Genomic DNA, 18,091 nt, shown 5'->3' on the forward strand with positions numbered 1-18,091 from the left:
TCATTGCCCAGCCCCATGTTGACTCGGATCCATGTTCTCTCTCCAATCTTCATACTGGAGCACAAGCCCCTAGGTTGAACCATGACCCAGACATACGCACATGGCCCAGCCCTGTGGGCCCACAGCAGACAAAAGTCAGGTCTTTGAGATGGGCTGTATCTGGCCCATGCCCCTGAGTGCGCTCAGGTTCTCGGTGAAGCAGGTCCTCCCTTGGTGTTGTCAGCAGCCCAGTTTAAGGAGAGTCTCTGGCAGGAGCCCCCAGCAGAGCACTGCTGGATTGCTGATCCCCTGAGACCACGAGGCAGCATTTGTTGGTTCAGCCACTGAGTGTGGGGAAGTGTGGTCACACAGCCCTGGGAGAAGGGCACTGATACTGACCAACTTCCCGGGCCCTGGCCCTCCTCCCCTCCCACTCTGGTCCTTCCTCAGCTTCTCTGGCCACCCTGGCCCCCTTTTCTAACCTCCAGTCCTCTGCTCCATGGTGCCCTCCGCCAGGTGGAATGCACTCGCATTTGTGCAGGGCTGTCTCCTTCTTTTCCTCCCGCAGGAATTCTCCGTGTCATCTCAGCACAGCCTTGCCATACCCCTCACCGGGTGGAGTTTGGGCCTTAGTTGTGTCCCTTGCTCTTTTGCTGTGGAGCAATCGCTTTTCCCGTTCACATTTTGGTTTCTCGTTTGTCCATCTTCTGCTCTAGACCCTGAGCTCTCACGAGGAGAACCCGCTGGGCTGATAAGCCCTGGCACCATCTGAGTGCGCAGTGCCCAGTGGCTGAATGAACGGGAGACAGGATCCGTCCCAGCACAGACCAGCTTCGTTGTTTGAGCCTCACTGATTTTAGTCCTGTGTACGCTTTTTGTTTTATTTTTAAGTTAACTGTGACTGATGTGAGCCTCGAACTCATAACCCTGAGATCAAGGATCCTAGTGCCTGAGGAAGCCAGGTGCCTCTTTGGTCCTCTTTAAAGGTTTTAGGCTGATCACTATTCAAGTGAACTTGGTCATTTCAACATGCTGTACGGAGCTATATTACATTACGCTGAATGACCATGTAACTCCCCAGGTTTTGGTAGCCTGTCACCACAGAGGTACCCCCCTTGGCAGTGCTGAGTGGATCTTCAGATTGGAGACTGAAATCCTTTCTGTGTTCTTCAGGAGCCCAGAGTCTCTCCACCATCGGCCTTCTCCCTCCTTGGGATGACATGCACCTCTGACGCCATCAGCACAACAAGAAAGATGACAAGGAAATACACACAGGAGGGTGTTTCCGGCCAGGTCTTGAAGGCCTCAAGGTTCACTTTGATGCTCAATTTGTTATGTTTTATTTTAGGATTTTATTTCTTTATTAGAGGGAAAAGAGCACAAGCAGGGGGACTTGATACAGATGTACTGTAAGAAAACTGTATAGCATGTGTGCTTTTTAAAAAAAGATTTTATTTATTTGAGAGAGAGAGAAAGAGAGCATGAGAGGGGGGAGGGTCAAAGGGAGAAGCTGACCCCTTGCTGAGCAGGGAGTGAGTTGCAGGACTCAGTCTTGGGTTTCAGGATCATGACCTGAGCCGAAGGCAGTCGCTTGACCAACTGACACCCAGGAGCCCTAGCTTGAGTACTTTTAAGTTGCTATGATACTAGTAGTCACTAGTTTGTATTGAGTTCTGATTATTTATGAGGCAGTATTTTAAGCAATTTATATTAGTCCAGTTTAGTTTTCATGACAGCTCTATGAGTTAGGCCGTCTTATCTTTGTTATATAAAGAAGAATATGGGCAGAGAGGTTGTTAATAAATGGAAGAGGTTGTCAATAAGTGGAAGAGCTGATACTCTTAACTAGTTTGTTTCCTAAGAGTACTTGCTGGCTAAATTGCTCTATCGTACAAGCAAGGCAGAAAAATATGTTTTTAAAAATCTGTCATCCATTAAATAAAAACCATATTAAGCTTTTTAACTATTAAAAATTCTGATGACTTGCCAGTCTTATGTCTTAGTTATAAATGTTAATGAGGCTCATGATTTTTGCCATTCATATGTACTTGTTTTTTCTTTTTTTTTTTTTTTTTAAGATTTTATTTATTTATTTGACAGACAGAAATCACAAGCAGGCAGAGAGGCAGGCACGGAGAGAGGAGGAAGCAGGATCCCTGCTGAGCAGAGAGCCCGATGCGGGGCTCAATCCCAGGACTCTGAGATCATGACCTGAGCCGAAGGCAGTGGCTTAACCCACTGAGCCATCCAGGCGCCCCTGTACTTGTTTTTTCTTTCTATGGTATAATCTATGTCATTTTTTCTTTGTTGGCACTCTTGCCTCCCTTGTGTAGTTTGAAGTCTTTCATCGTCTCCTCCTGGCTAGTTGTTCCGTCTCTGTGTGCCCAGCTCCCCATCTGTTTAAAGGTGGGTGTTGCGTAGTCTTCTGTAACCTTCCTGAGTGCTAGATGAATGCTTTCTTCCATAGTTCTCTGTGATATCACACAAAATACTTGTCTTTAGTCCCTCTTAGCAATTTGCTGTCCCATTGGGATGTAAGTATACCTGGTTCTTTACCTCTCTAACAACTTCAGGGTTCCAGTTTTAAATTTATTCTTGGGGACACCTGGGTGGCTCAGTTGGTTAAGAGGCTGCCTTCCACTCGGGTCATGATCCCAGAGTCCTGGGATCGAGTCCCACATCGGGCTCCTTGCTCAGCAGGAGGCCTGCTTCTCTTTCTGTCTCTGCCTGTGCTCACTCTCTCTGACAAAACAAAAAAAAAGAAAGAAAAGAAAAGAAAAAACAATTTATTCTTGCATCAGATAAGAGGGGCTTTACAGTTACTTAGTTTGTAGGATTTTTTAGTTGTTAGCTAGGCTCTTTCTCAGCTGTGCACATTCTGCTTATGTTTCCTTCCCACTTCCTGTTCCTAGTCTGTTTCTCCATCGAAGACTGGCTGTTACGCACATGGATACCAGTGTGTGATATGCATTTGGAGAATTGAATCTTTCCCTATAGTTTTAGTCTCAAGTATTGTTTTATGATCCACTTTTTGTCACCATTTTTTTATTGAATGAAATAGTTTTAAAATGCATTTCTCATGCAATCTACTTACTTGACAAAAATAATTTTTCTCAGTGATACAATATTCCACGTTACTTGTCAGGTCCTTGCAGGAACATTTCCTGGAGTGCGGCACAACAGTGCAGAAGGGAAATCCTTTGTCCTCTTTCTTAATAAGGTGATGAGGAAACCGGGAATGAGAAAAAGCTGGATAAAGAAATTCCATAGCAATCTTTTTCAAGAACTTGAAACCCACAACTTATCTTTAGTTTGTGAGGGGAAATTCATTACTTTTACAGCTAAGGGATAGCTTCCAGTTTTCAATAAATTTATCCTATACTTGATTTTTCATGAAATTTGAGATTTTAAAACACACTATCATTGAATGAAGTCTGCAGTCCTAGACATAAGACCGCCACCCACCATACGCAGCCTCTTGAGCCTTTGCTCTGCTTTTCTGCAAGTGGCAGAGCCTCAGATGTATTGCTTCTCACTAATAAATGAATGTGTACCCTTGGCCCTGAGATTGGAAAGGAACAGTGTCACTCAGGGTCCAAGTCTGGATGCAGGAGCACATTGTGGAAGAAGACTGCTGTTTCCACTCCTGTTAAGGAGTTAAGCCATCCCTGTGAAAAGGGGGTTATGCAATCAGGATCTCAGAATAGTATTTGCAGTATACCGTCAACTGTGCTGGTGTATTTCTGGAACTAGTATGTATCTGAATACAGGTTTTTATTGAAGTATTTTTTGAGACATGCACGAAGCCACTATTTGTGCCAACGCCTGTTTTAAGTTTGCTACACAGTGTGGTAGGAATTTAGTTTGAGCAGAGGTTAAAATCAGATTACATACCACTTGTGGATTACCTCTAGGTGAGTTTGGCATTGAAGCAGTGGCTATTCTGTTGTTGGGGCACAAGCTGTCTATCATTTTTCCTTTCAAATCATCTGGGAACCCCCTAATGCTCTCTCTCTAGATGTCCTGGAGCTTTTCATCGGAGACTTGCCCTAGAAAGGAGGAAAACTGATAAAGCTCAGACAGAGATTGAGAATGAAAATGGAACCACTGTAATAGATCTTCCAGGTACTTTATCCCTCGAAACGGACTGTTCAGGGACAGGCACAGAACCTGCTGAGCGCAGCTTGATATCAGCGTCTCTGCCCCCGTGGCCTGAGGAGCCTGGCCTGGACAACCCCGCCTTGGAGGAGAACACGGCCACTGACAGTATGTGCTCTTCACCTTGCTTTTGCTTTTCATCTGTTTTCAAATCAGATATTTCCTTTCTTCTCAGTACTCCCTATTACTTTCCCTCCATGGGGTGTTGTTGTTCTTGTTGTTGTTGTTTTTCCTCTTCAACAAATAATTTTACTGAGATATGCTTCACATATCACATATTCACCTTTTAAGTGTACAAGTCTAACAGTTTGCCGGTTAGAAACAGAAAGGGAGTCTTACCTTGAGGCTTATCCTTCCCCCTCCCCCTCTTCTGTTGTAGTCCACAAATTCACTGGTCATCAGCAGGCTTCTTTTGTTTGTTTGTTTTGATGCCTATTGCTTCTTGACTAAGAAATCCACAGCATCAAGAAGAACAAAAAAATACCTCAGCCTCCGTGCTTGTTCTGTGTCAGCACTGTGCCAAGCACTTTACATATATTAACTTATTAAATGCTTGTACCAATACTGGCTTTTTTTTAATGATGAGGAAACTTAGTCAGGGAGTCATTGGTCAAAGTCTGAGAGCCACGAAATGGCTAGGTATGTATCTGACTCCCAAGGCCATGTGTCTGACTATTGCTGTCCTCTGGTAGCAGCCACTGATCTGTCTACATGACCCACCAGGAAACAGGCAGAAAACCTCTAGTCATAGATCTTGGGCATATCTTAGTAGTTGGCCCTTTGTCTTACTTTTAAATAGGTTTATCTCTTATGAAAATTCCAATTTTTCTACAAATCCCAGTTTTCCCAGCCTTGGCTATAACAATTCTTCTATCTCCTACTGCTCAGATCAAGACCCTCCTCTTCTTGCTTAATGTGGTTATTTTGTCAACCACTACGGTGATTGTATGTCACAGAGTTTGTCTTTTTTATTTCATATGTACTGCCTTGCACTGTTTACAGCTGTTTCATGGGTCAACTGACAAAATGATATTTTGTATATTGATATTTTGTCAATCTGATCAATTAGGACAAGATGATATTTTCTGTATATTTCTTTATCAGATCACTGTGTGGTCCCTAGTGATCTGATGCATAGTAGTTATTTGTTGATTATTTACTGATCACCTTTCAAAGAGGAAGTGTTTTGCTAATCTTACCTATTGGTGTTTTGGTCATTCTGTTTTTCTTATCCCGTGGTATTGCTTTGTTATGAATCATCTATTAACATAAGGTCATCACTAATGATAGACGATAACTTACTTACGTGAAGATAATCAAAATAGAAAACATTTTTCTTTCCACCTGTTTTTCTCCGTCTCGTTTTTAACTTGGCAGCTATGCAGCAGCCGGTTAGTTTTCCGGAAGGCATAATTATAATTACTACAATTGAAATTCACCGGTCTGATCCTTATATTCAGCTAGGAATTAGCATTGTGGGCGGCAATGAAAGGCCACTGATCAACCTTGTTATCCAGGAAGTCTGTCGGCATGGGGTGATCGCCAAAGATGGAAGACTTCTTGCTGGAGACCCAGTTCTTCAGGTATCAATTTTTTAAATGATTTTGTTAACTTGCCTCTTTTGTTGCTCTTATTCATCAATTTAAAACTTAGGAAATTAGGGTACTGTGGAGTCTGACTTCTAAAAAGGTAAGTTTTACTGTTTTTTTTTTTTAGTGCTAAACAGATCAGAATTTATCTGTAATTTCTCTGATTTCCCCCAAACTCATGGAATGTATTTTTACCCCCATCTTAAATTTGATCCCGCATGTGCCTCAGTGTGTGGCTCTCCAGGCCAGCTGGATTCCTCCTGGCTTGGTCTCCACGGTTGTCTATTTCGGGGCCACCTTCACTGCTAAATTCTCTTGTCCCATTGGCTCTATCTCTAGTCCCAGGGTACCATCCATCAGTTACCTTCGTTGTCTGATTCATCCTTCTCTACACGGATTTCTATAATCTAGAAAAGACAGGTCACACAGCACAAGTTACTTAAAACTTACAGCATTGAATTTAAGATAGAATTCGGAAATCATGACCACCTCTTGTTGGCTCTCAAATGCACTCTCATCCACAAACAGCCTGACTCTGCACTAATCCTTGGTGCTACCCTCTCCCTCTTCTCTTTAAAAAGAATGAGCTACTCCAACAAATGAACTTGCTTCGGGCAAGATGATGTTGTGTGTGAGGGCATACTGATGAGCATGAGATGGCCAGAATTCCACTGTTCATGTGAATTCTAGAGTGTATGTGAAAATTGACCTGGATATATGACCCATACAAGTGTATGTGGTACTTGAAGCTAAAAGAATGGATATTTAGGAGAGAAGAAATAGGCATGAATGAGAAAAGATGTCTTCTAGGAACCCAAGCTCAAGGACTCTTGCCTCCTCGATTTCACTGCTGGGTCCTTCCCCACGGTCTGTTGGTATTCACCCCTTCTCTTTTCCCTGCCATCTCTCTGGTCTGTGCCCTCACTGCTTCACGTCTAACCCAGGAGAATCAAAACCCCTGCCTCCCTACTCTGCTCTGAAATCCGGTACGACATTGTCCGGTTAATTCACCTGTGACTCTGCTTTTCCTGGATAGATTGGACCAGAGAATCAAGTCCATACTGATTAATCTAATAGTCCAGGTCCTCTTTGAACTCTTACACAACCTGTCCCCTCAGCCTTAACCCTTGCTTTTTCTTTCAGCTGTAGCCATCGGTGTATTACTGAAACATCATAGGCATGGTGGTCAGAGCTGAGGGTATAATTAAGAGCAAAAAGCAACCCCTGCCCTCATAGAATGTATAATGTAGCAGAAAAGCCAGACATAGCAGTCTCCTTGCTTCCCTCCATGTTCCAGTCTGTCCCCATTGTGCTACAGCTTCCCCACCTTCATCCAGAAAGCCCTGCCCTGCCATTTTCAGCCATTCAGACCTCTTCTCACAGTAAGTGCTGAAGACATTCCTTCTCTTCACCACTTAATGCATAATTGGTCACAGAGAGTTATTCAAATGCAGTGTCTTCCTTTGGGGATGGCAGCCGCCATTATTACATACTATGGGACAGGCTTCTCACAGAGCTGTGCCTGGAGTCGATACCCAGGACAAACCTGCTGAGTCAATAAAAGAGTGGATTTGGTTATGATATCCTGTTGGGAATAGCTGTCTTCTTCATTAAAACCAAACTTAGAACCTCTAGGATTTTTAGTTCTTCAAGAGAAATGTCCAGAGGGGAAGACAGACAAACTAGGCTCCAAGAGCAGCAAGGATTGACCTTTCCACTGGGGGTTCCTGGCTTTGGTTTCCACGCCCATCCGTATTCTGCCTCTTGTAGTTTGTGTTTTCCACTTCGACACTTGGGCCCAAAACCCCTCCTTCATTGCACTTGGCCTGGCTAACACAGACTGAACTTGCAGTGTTTTGTTCTTGACTAAATCCAAAGAGGCAATAGGAGAATACAGGAAACATAACTAATCCAGCTTATGTAAAATCCAGTTTCTGATCCTACCATAGCTAGCTATTTACCGCATTCCTGTGTTTGCTGTCCTTTTACGATATTAGTAGTATTCTGGTTGCATGAGGTTGGCACAGCTCTCTGGACACCTTATGCTGTATTCCTTCTACCCCAGCTCCTAAACTGATTCTCTGTGGAGGAACTCTTGTAGCTGGTTTTGACCTTTTGACACCTTTGTGGCCAAGACAAAAAGAACCATATTGCCCTTTTTTGCAGCTTACACAGGGAGAGAGATCAAGCACAGGCAGACAGAGTGGCCGGCAGAGGCCGAGGGAGAAGCAGGTTCCCTGCCGAGAAAGGAGCCCGATGCGGGACTCGATCCCAGGATGCTGGGATCATGACCTGAGCCGAAGGCAGCTGCTTAAGCAACTGAGCCACCTAGGTGTCCCATCACTTTTGGTTTTTAAGGAAAATAATTGCAGTCATGTCTTGACTGCATTGGTCCAAAAGATAATTAGCTAAAGATGTGGTAAAGTTTACTCTGTTGGTGCTATTTTTACAACATCTAGCAACAGTATTTTATTTGGTTTCTGCTTTCTCTGTGTTTCACTGGCAACCACACTTTTGTGAAGGGAAAATCTCCGATTGTAGGATATTCCACAACCCACGTCACAAAAATGGTGTGAGGCTACAGACTCGCACGTGGCTAGCGCTGGATTCCAGCCAGATGTTTGTAAAGTCATTTGTGATAGATGTGAATCAAAGACGGAAAAATAAGAACCTAGAGATAAGTGGCTTTTTAGCTGAATAACCAGAAATGATGAGTTTTGACTAACAAATCCACGTCAGGCTGGTTTTTTAGAAGCTGCCTTAAAGTTCTATTCTTGACCCTATGTTACTCAACTTTTTCATCAAGGATCTGGATGGCAACCAAATGCACAGATGTTGCAAAATTGGGCGAAGAGCAAGTTTATGTGTGAGATCTATGGCATTTGATGCCTGAATTTTAAAAGATGTCCACAGGCCCAAATCAATAAAATTCAAGTTAGTGGTGCTCAAAACTGTCATCCCGAGATGAGTAGGAAGGGGGAAGGTTTTCCTTAAGATAGACTCACGTGAAAAAGATTGAAGGCTTTGGGTAATCACAAGCACCTAACCCAGAGCCTGTGCCACATAACACATCCAAGAGAATGTCGATTTCCTGCTTGCTGTTGGTGCAGGCAGATGAGGAGAGGAATTCTAATTGTGATAAACACTCAGAGTTGCACCAACCTCTTCCTCTGACTAGGTGAATAACTGAAGCTGGGTGTATTTTCTTAGTCCTGTTCCTGTCCCAGGATCAGTCACTATATTCCTTTCAGGGCCATAAGGTTTAGTAAATAAATGTTCTGTGAGTACTGAGTTAAGCTTGTTGTATTAGATAGATGTTACACTTGAGTGCTAAACAGAGTGAAACTGTAATTACCTGCTTTTCTTTAAAGTAAAAATGACTGAACTGAGATCAGGTTGTGTATCTAGAATCTGTCCCTTTTCTTAGATTAAAACTCGGTGTATTTTTTCCAGGGTAGGTGTTTTTCATTTGGAAAAGCCACATCAATCCAGTAGAACTTCAGTTTCTGTTCCACTAGAACTAGTATTTTGTTGGCACTTGCCACATGCTGCTGCTGTCTCTGCATTTTCCTCCTGGTCCCTTGAAGCGGAGAGTAAACCCATCTCACCACTCAGGGGACACCCTCAGACATCCCACTACTGGCAGGACCAGGGACTCTGATTCAGCACCCTCGCTGAAGCCTGAGATCCTAACTGCCATTCTCTACTTCGTGCTAGTCATTGTGAGTGAAGCTTAGGAACTGTGCATTTTAAAACATCTTCAGAGGGCTTTTCTTTGTAAATAATGACTGTATGTCATTTTCCAAAGTCCGTTTCTTTTGGAAATGGCGTATAAATGTTTACCAGTTGAGAGGATAAAAGATTGTCCCACCTCAGTCATAATTCTTTTCTTCCAGGTCAACAACTGTAACACCAACAATGTGTCTCACAACTATGCCAGAGCCGCCCTTTCCCAGCCCTGTTCCACGCTGCACCTAAGCGTGCTGGAGAGCGGTGCTTTGGGGGCCGGACCTACAGCCACCCTGACAGTAGCTCTCCCCGGGAAGAGGTCTTCCACGTAGTCTTTCACAAACAGGACTCTGGTGAACAACTTGGCATTAAACGCATTCAAAGGACCGGTGAACCAGGTGTTTTTATCCTTGATCTGTTGGAAGAGGGCCTGGCTGGCTGCACAGGATGGAAGGCTGAGCAGCAACGACCGAGTGCTCGCCATCAATGGACACGACCTGAAGCTCGGAACCCCTGAGCTTGCCGCCCAGATCATTCAGGTACACGCGGATATTCATTCCACGTGCTCAGCCTTTATGTCGATGTTTTCGTCACATGAGAACCTGAGGGATATTTGATATTTCATGGGGGAAATCAAACACGGCTCCCCAAATCCTTCCAAATGCACAAGAGATGATTTTATCATTACAGATAAAATCCTGTCCGGAAAACTGTATCCCTGTGAACATTTAGCCTTGCTCTTTATAGAGTGAAGGCTCTATTTTTGCACATGGGTTTTTCATTTGCTCCATGGGCTCCACCTAAGCCCACACATAAAAAACACATTTATGTCCACATTTAACAGGTGAGACAAGAAAAGCTTGAAGGAGCTGTGGTTCCAAAGTTGTGACTTCCCTGCTCTTGTAACGTTCACTCTCCGCTTCACCTCCATACAAGTGGGGAAAATCAATTTTTATTGAGAAGAACTCATTATCTCTGTAGTGCCCTTTTTATAAAGCATTCAGAGCATTTCAAACACATCATAACTTGTGTTCTTACAGTATCCCTGTGAAGTAAAGATGGTTATTATTAGAGAAAAAAAAATTTCAATAAGAACATTAAAGTAGGTAAAGTAGAGGGGCACCTGGGTGGCTCAGTCATTAAGCATCTGCCTTCGGTCAGGCATGATCCCAGGGTGCTGGCATCCAGTTTCACATCGGGGCTCTCTGCTCAGCCAGGAATCTGCTTCTCCCTCTCCCACTCCCTCTGCTTGTGTTCCTTCTCTTGCTCTCTGTCAAATAAATAAATAAATACATAATAAATAAAATCTTTAAAAAAAGAAAACAGCTTTATAAATTTTTTTTAAAAATAAGATAGAAAAAGTAGAAAATAATCCAGGCCAGACCTTCCGGTTCTATAACCTACCAGAGCATTTAATGATATGGGTATCTCCTACAATGATAGGGGTGAAACAAAGATGTGTATGGTGTTTTATTTAGTTATGTTTTATTTTGTTTTTAGTAAGCACAAGAAAACACTCTGACATAGAGGAAACCAAGCAGTAACATAATCGAGCATCAGGAATTAAAGTAGGTTGATAGTCACTGGGAAATGTGTATAGTAAACAGAATTAACAATGAAGATTTAAGTACTGTGTAAGAAAACCCAAATTTAAATCCCATTTCATTACTCCATTTCACAAATGTTTGGTTCATTATAATTTTGGGAACACACACACCCGGTAGCCGTCTTGCATTAGGAGGGAGATTCAGGCGTTGGTCTCTTGTCCCAGACTTGAGATTGAAAAAAATTGAATACAGATACATATATATGATACCAAATATAATATATTTCTCAAGTTGTTTCTTTGTGAAAAACATCTTAATGTTTTGGATTCTGAGAATAACATGTATTCCATGTCTGAAAAGGAGACTAAGGAAGACAAAATACAGAAAATGAAGAAGGAAATCAAAATCACAGTCAGTCTAAAGTCCATAAGATAGTGACATTAAAGTTTTGAAGAACATTGTCATTTTTCTGTATATGCCTACAAATAAATAGGTTCCTATTTACGTAGGTACTTAGACATGCAGTCAGCTTACAAATTCTGAGTTTGCCACCCTTTCTTTACGTCAGCTGTATGTTGTGGCCTTCTTACCCTGAAAATAGATGCACCATGATATAGCTGTATAGTAGGCGTGTTGTGCTAAAACTTACGTAAACACTCCCCTGTCAACAGACTTTTTAATGTTTTGTTTTCAAGTTTAAGACATTTTGCTTAACTTCCCTCTAGAAAGATCATACCAGTATATACTCCCATCAAAAGGGCATGCCACTATTTTATGAAATACAGGTATTGTCATTTAGGCATCCTGCATTTTTAAAATCTTGACTTTAACAGAATTCTTTTGTTGTGCTTGAAACCCTGAAGAGTTAGATAGGCAGTTGGCCTAAACCCAAATGTTGGCCCATCGTTTAAAGCTTATATGTCCACTTCCATCACACAGCCAGAATTTTGTCTTTTAAGAAATCAAAAAAGATCAGGGATTTGTTTGTTAATAGGTTTGCATGAGCAGGGGTCTTCCCATAAAGCTGAATTACTGGTTATAGAGTATTTGGTAGTGGGGAGGGTTAGGCAGTAAAGCAAACAATTCTTAATATTGAAATGAGATCACAGGGGTTTCTCACCCTTCACACCGTGTGATCTAATACTGGGAAGTGTCAGAATCTCAAATATCTGGATTGTAAGCGTTCTATTTGGAATTTGCCTGTTAGATCAAATCCCCAGACTCTGGCCACATGAGGAGTGTTATTCTTTCAGTTATTGGAAGAATTGTCTGAAACTAGTTTAATGAAATACTTGAATAAGTAAGTGACTTTAATAGGGCCTTAAAATTGGTTATCACTCAGGCACCTGGGTGGCTCCGTGGTTCAGCATCTGCCTTCGGCTCAGATCCTACATTGGGCTCTCTGCTCTGCGAGGAGTCGGCTTCTCCCTCTTCCTTTGCCCCTCCACCTTGCTCTCTCGCTTTCGCTCTCAAATAAATAAATAAAATCATTTTTTTTTAATTATGGTTTTCACTCCTTTTCCAACTTGACTGCAGTCATGGGGGAGGAGTGCTCTACTTTCCACCACAGCTTCTTGAAAGCAGGCTGTCAAATTTTCCCATAGAAATGATAGTAAACTTGGAAAGTTGTAGTCATGACCAAGAATCAGCATCAAGTAGACCAGGCCTGTACGTTAAAAGCAAAGCTAAAATAGCTTTAAAAAGTATAATAAATGTGAATCTGTGTTTCAGATCTAGATCTATAAATACAGATAATGGACCTCTAAATTCAACGTGGTTGTCATCACCTCTAAAATTACATTTATGTGTGAGTGCACATATGGCATATATAGGCACACAATTTGTGATGTATATAAATACTAATCCTGTTTTACAGGACCTTTGTTATCATTCTTTTCAGGACTGTTTAAGCTGATCCCTATTTTCGATTCGAAGCTGTAGTGTGTGGAAACAGAGCTACACGTAGTTTCATTGATTATCACTCTCAAAGTAGCCATCTTGGAATTTATTTCAGAAATCACAAAGGATTGTAATCCAGTTTAGAATCCGTTCGTCCTTTTATCTTCTTTGCTCTCTTTCTCTCAGTCCAAGGCCAGTTTTGCAGGGGAGGGAAGTATAAAAAGACAGTTACCCTTCAAGAAATCATGGGGAGATCAGAACCCAGGCTTTCTTTGCTTACACCCTTGGTATTTCCAGGATTAGGGAAGGTTTACCCAAGAGGTCTGTGTGTGGCTCTTTTACCTGCAGAAGTTTTAAAGTATTAGCTCCTGAAATGAACTCCCTCGTCTGCCCCACCCCCAGCAGGGGCCTGCAGTCCCCACTCAGGTGAGGCTCTGATACAGCGATGATAAGTGCATTGAAAATGACCCTCCCTATAATTTTTTTAAGTGAGAAGCATCATTAATGACTGGTGATTATATATGTGTGTTTTCTCCAGGCTAGTGGCGAGAGGGTGGATTTAACAATTGCTAGGCCGGGGAAATCCCAGCCTGGTAACCCTGTCCAGGACGCAGGAGCTCAGAGTAGCAGCCAGCACCATGCACAGCCGCTGTACCACAACAGTCCCAGCTCACACAAGGTGAGGCCTCGAGTTTGCATGTTTTCATTCATCTGCCCTCAGGGAATCCTTGTGACAAACTGGTAAGATTTAAATGAGGGCTGTTACTCTGTTGGAAAAGGTGAGCACAAGGTGTTTGGGGGTGTGGAATGTGTGTTTGGCTACCTTGAGAGTCCCTGTACAGTCTGTTCCTCAGCCAGTAGGGGTGGTTTCTTAGTAAGAAGGTCCCTCTGCCAGATTGATGAGAAGTGTTTGATCTTCTAGAAAGACTTCTTTGTTTGGTCCTGCTTGAAAGTGGGATTTATCTTGGTTTGCTCATTCAGTTGTAACAGGAGGTTATGTAACTGAAAAAAAGACAATGACCAACAAGTCCATACTTAGCGGTTGGGCAGTTTGCCTACAACAACAGAATTCCCTATGTGAATATGAAGCATAAATCATACTTTCTGATACGTACATGCAAAACACAGAAAGCATTTCTTTTTATGTTACAGTTCATAGGAATACTACCCTAGATCATTTTAAATTCCCGTATGTTGAGCTTTTTGCTGCATCTTTCATATTTCAGTGCTTTGCTAATAGATTCCTAGGTCATTTATCTGTGCCAAAAATTCTGATGTTGTCTCACTTTGGATGCTGAAATCAGTAGAAGTCAAAAAACAGTGGCACTTTACTGTGTTCTCAGTGTTATTTACTTCATTTCATCTTTCATTTGAACTCAACTTCTAGTAGGCCAGAATTTTTACAATGATGCTATTTACCAACTGTGTGAAAATCACACATCGGAACCTTCCTATTGATTTTTTGTTTGTTTGTTTGCTTTTACTTCCTATAGTTTTTAAGTAGACCAGTAAATAAGTTTTAATTTAGCAAAGCAATTTAATTTTACTTAAGGAGAATGACTTGAGAAACACATGTTTAGCTTAAAGTGGCTTCTTAATGTAAGTACAATTTGAGAGAATAACTCTGTAATGTCACAGGAGCCCAAGAAAGCATTATTTATTTTTGTATTTATTTATTTTTAAGATTTTATTTATTCATTTGACACACAGAGATCACAAGTAGGCAGAGAGGCAGGCAGAGAGAGAGAGAGAGAGAGAGAGAGAGAAGCAGGCTCCCCGCTGAGCAGAGAGCCCGATGTGGGACTCGATCCCAGGAGCCCGAGATCATGACCCGAGCCGAAGGCAGTGGCTCAACACCCTGAGCTACCCAGGCGCCCCAAGAAAGCATCATTTAAAGGCACAAGTATTTTTGGCCCATCAGGTTTATCTTGTTTTCTGAGCTGAAGTATACACTTGTCACTGGTCTTTGTTCAGTTAAAACTTTTAAGAAATTATAAGCACAAACTTCATCTTATTTTTGAACAGAAAATGAAATGTGTGAAGGGAACCTATAATTTTGCTTTCACAATGATGACTACGAAAAGCAGTTATTGTTTTGAAAAGGAATTTGAATAGGAGTTGTTCATATAGCTGGTCCTTGATTTACAAGTTACCTATATATACATATTCCTAAAGAATCATAATTAAGGCAAAAGTTGGTAACTGAATCCATGAATTCAGCAGAAAGTGGAAATATGGGTGCTCAAAGACAATGCTACAAATTTAAGACTGTTTTAAGAACTACTTAACCATTTCAGCGTTCATATAGAGGACGATTTATGTCCTTTTTTTTTGTTTTGGGCACAAATATTTTTCTTTTTACTAGTTCCTCTTCCTTAATTTTAAGTGGTGGTGTTTTAAATAGCAATGCTGAATTCTTACTCTAGGTGCTCTGTAAACCTGCTTGTTAGAACAGCCACATTAAATGTAATTTTAAGCATTAACTTAGCAATTTACCATTAACATACAGCATTTGTGATGTCAAATCCTACTTTAAAATATAAAGGTCTCCTAGGGAAAACAAATACAAATTTATCAAAACAACCTGTTCAGAGGATAATCATTGTTAAAAATTAAAGCACACATTACTCTATTACTAAGCCCCTGCGTAGCCCCTGCTTGGAAACATTCATCCAGTGTTAAGCCCTTAGAAGTTTCCATGAAGTATACCAAGAGTAATCTGTGAAGTTTGGCTAAAATGCATACATCTCAGCCATTTGGAGGAATAAAACAACCACCTCTAATTGACTCGATACCTGACAGACACAAGCGTTGAAGTCAATGTGCTCCCAGCTGAGTTTACCTGGATTGTCTTCATAATCACGTGGGTCTTGCCCAGTTTTGAAGGATGCGAACATAGATGTCATATGCTATGATACCACCTGTGGACGTTTACAGGTTTTCTATGAGGTCAAAATTCTAGGAACTCTAGGCTATTTAAGTAGTGCCCTCAAGAAAATTTCAGAGTGTTGGTTTCAGGAGCAGAGAAGAGCAGACACCCCTGCCGGTGCAGGGCTTGACTGACACGTCGTACCTGTCCGCTCTGAAGCAGTGTCACTAAAGGAAATGTTACAGTTCTAGCAAAAGAACTCATCTAGTTCTGCTGTTGATATTGTTAGTCGTGGTAATAGTTATCTTGTTATCTACACTATGCTGTTACAGTATATGTGTTAAGGAACCTTTTGAGATAGGAGCTTCCATTATTACACTTAATGGGATAGCACCATTGTAGTGTGGATGCATATAGCATCATGCTGTATGAACATAGACAACTACATATGAATACATGTTTATGTATATACACTATGTGTGTGTATGTGTATTTTTTTTAAACTTGAATCACCTCAAATCCCAGTGTGATCATGCGTAGCTATATAATTTGGAGCAAATTACATGAACTTTCTTTTTTTTTTTTTTTAAAGATTTTATTTATTTATTTGACAGACAGAGATCACAAGTAGGCAGAGAGGCAGGCAGAGAGAGAGGAGGAAGCAGGCCCCCCGCTGAGCAGAGAGCCGGATGCGGGGCTCAATCCCAGGACTCTGAGATCATGACCTGAGCCGAAGGCAGCGGCTTAACCCACTGAGCCACCCAGGTGCCCCTACATGACCTTTCTAATAAGGCTATTTCCTTGTTTATAAAATGGGGCCAACCATAGGATTTACACTCCGGACCATTGTAGTGAAATGTAATGAAACCATGAAAATGAAATAATACATGTGAAACCATTTGCTTTACACATAGTAAATCTTCAATAAATGTTAGTTACTATTGCTATTTTAATATTAATATTTCATAGGTACCCATTGTTTTTTATGGCATTCTAATTTAAAAAAAGGTGATGTTTTAAAGTTTCCTTTTCTTCTAGGAGTGTCCCCATAAATAGAAACAATCAATATCGGTAAAAATTGCTTTTTCCTGAGAACACAGTTTGTTGGAGAATTTTTCTCTTCCTTAACTTTTTCAAAAATTCAGTTATTTCATATCCTTATAGCTTTCCATGAAGGTTGTGAAGATCAGTTTGCACCCATTTCATGACCGAGCATTCTCATGAGTAAGAAACAGAAGATAGATCTATAGCTTTTTTCTGGCAGTTAACTAAATCCGCACTTTACTTTTGTACTATTCTGTCACCATTTCTCTCAAAGAATAGAGGAGAGAGAGAGAAATAAAATTAATTAGCTTGTCTTCAGAATCTTAAAACTCAAGTGCATTATTTACCTTTGTAGAATTGGCCCTATTTTGACTTCCACATGTCAACAGTCCTGAGTTTTTTCTGTTCCATACATAGTCATATGAACATACAGCCATCCAAAGTCTGACATTGTGATCCCCAGTGTTCGGTGTCATGTTTGTACCATGAGGAACTGTGTATTATTTCTTCAGTAACTGATTTTAACAGTGACTTTATCATTGCCATGGTATTTTTTCCTTCAGTTTCCTTACTTTACTTCAGCTATGTATTATTTATTTTGCAATGAATTTTCTTCTCCTGTGTTAGGATCTTCCCCAGTGTGTTACATGCCAAGAAAAACACATTACTGTAAAGAAGGAACCACCTGAGTCCCTGGGAATGACAGTGGCAGGGGGCAGAGGAAGCAAGAGTGGTGAACTGCCCATCCTTGTAACCAGTGTGCCAGCTCATGGCTGTCTGGCACGTGATGGCCGCATCAAAAGAGGTAAGATAGGAAGGGCTGGGAACAGTGAAACTCTTCCCATCTTCTCCCTGCATGCAACTCATGTTTGAAAAAAGTAACAAATATTCCCCAAATTTTCTATTAAATATGATTTTTTAAAAATCTTCTAAAGTGTCCCTTCCATATATAAGTGTAAAACCTCTCTCTAAGGTTAGAAAAACGCCTAATGGGAAGGAAAATTGCTGCAGTTTGATGATGTTTCCGTTCTCTTTTTTTTAAAGAATTTATTTATTTATCTGACAGACAGAGATTACAAGTAGGCAGAGAGGCAGGCGGGGGGTGGGTGGAGGGGAAGCAGGCTTCCGGCTGAGCAGAGCCCGATGCGGGCTCGATCCTAGGACCTGGGATCATGACCTGAGCTGCAGGCAGAGGCTTTAACCCACTGAGCCACCCAGGCGCCCTTTCCATTATTTTCTAATGTTTATTTAGATCATTGCATTATTTTATGTTGGAA

General features: G+C 41.5%; 1 protein-coding gene across 1 annotated transcript in view; it reads left to right on the forward strand.

Annotated features, from left to right (window-relative positions):
- Positions 1–18,091, forward strand: part of LOC309848890 (uncharacterized protein) — a gene marked incomplete at its 5' end in the record, with an annotated part of 137,005 nt that overhangs the window by 117,876 nt on the left and 1,038 nt on the right. Inside the window, 2 exon segments of the mRNA XM_082700931.1 lie at positions 13,440–13,580; positions 17,442–17,619. Of these exon segments, the coding sequence (XP_082557057.1) occupies positions 13,440–13,580; positions 17,442–17,619 (319 nt within the window).

This window comes from Mustela nivalis (assembly GCF_964662115.1).
Source record: "Mustela nivalis genome assembly, chromosome: 15".
Classification (NCBI taxonomy): Eukaryota; Metazoa; Chordata; class Mammalia; order Carnivora; family Mustelidae; genus Mustela; species Mustela nivalis.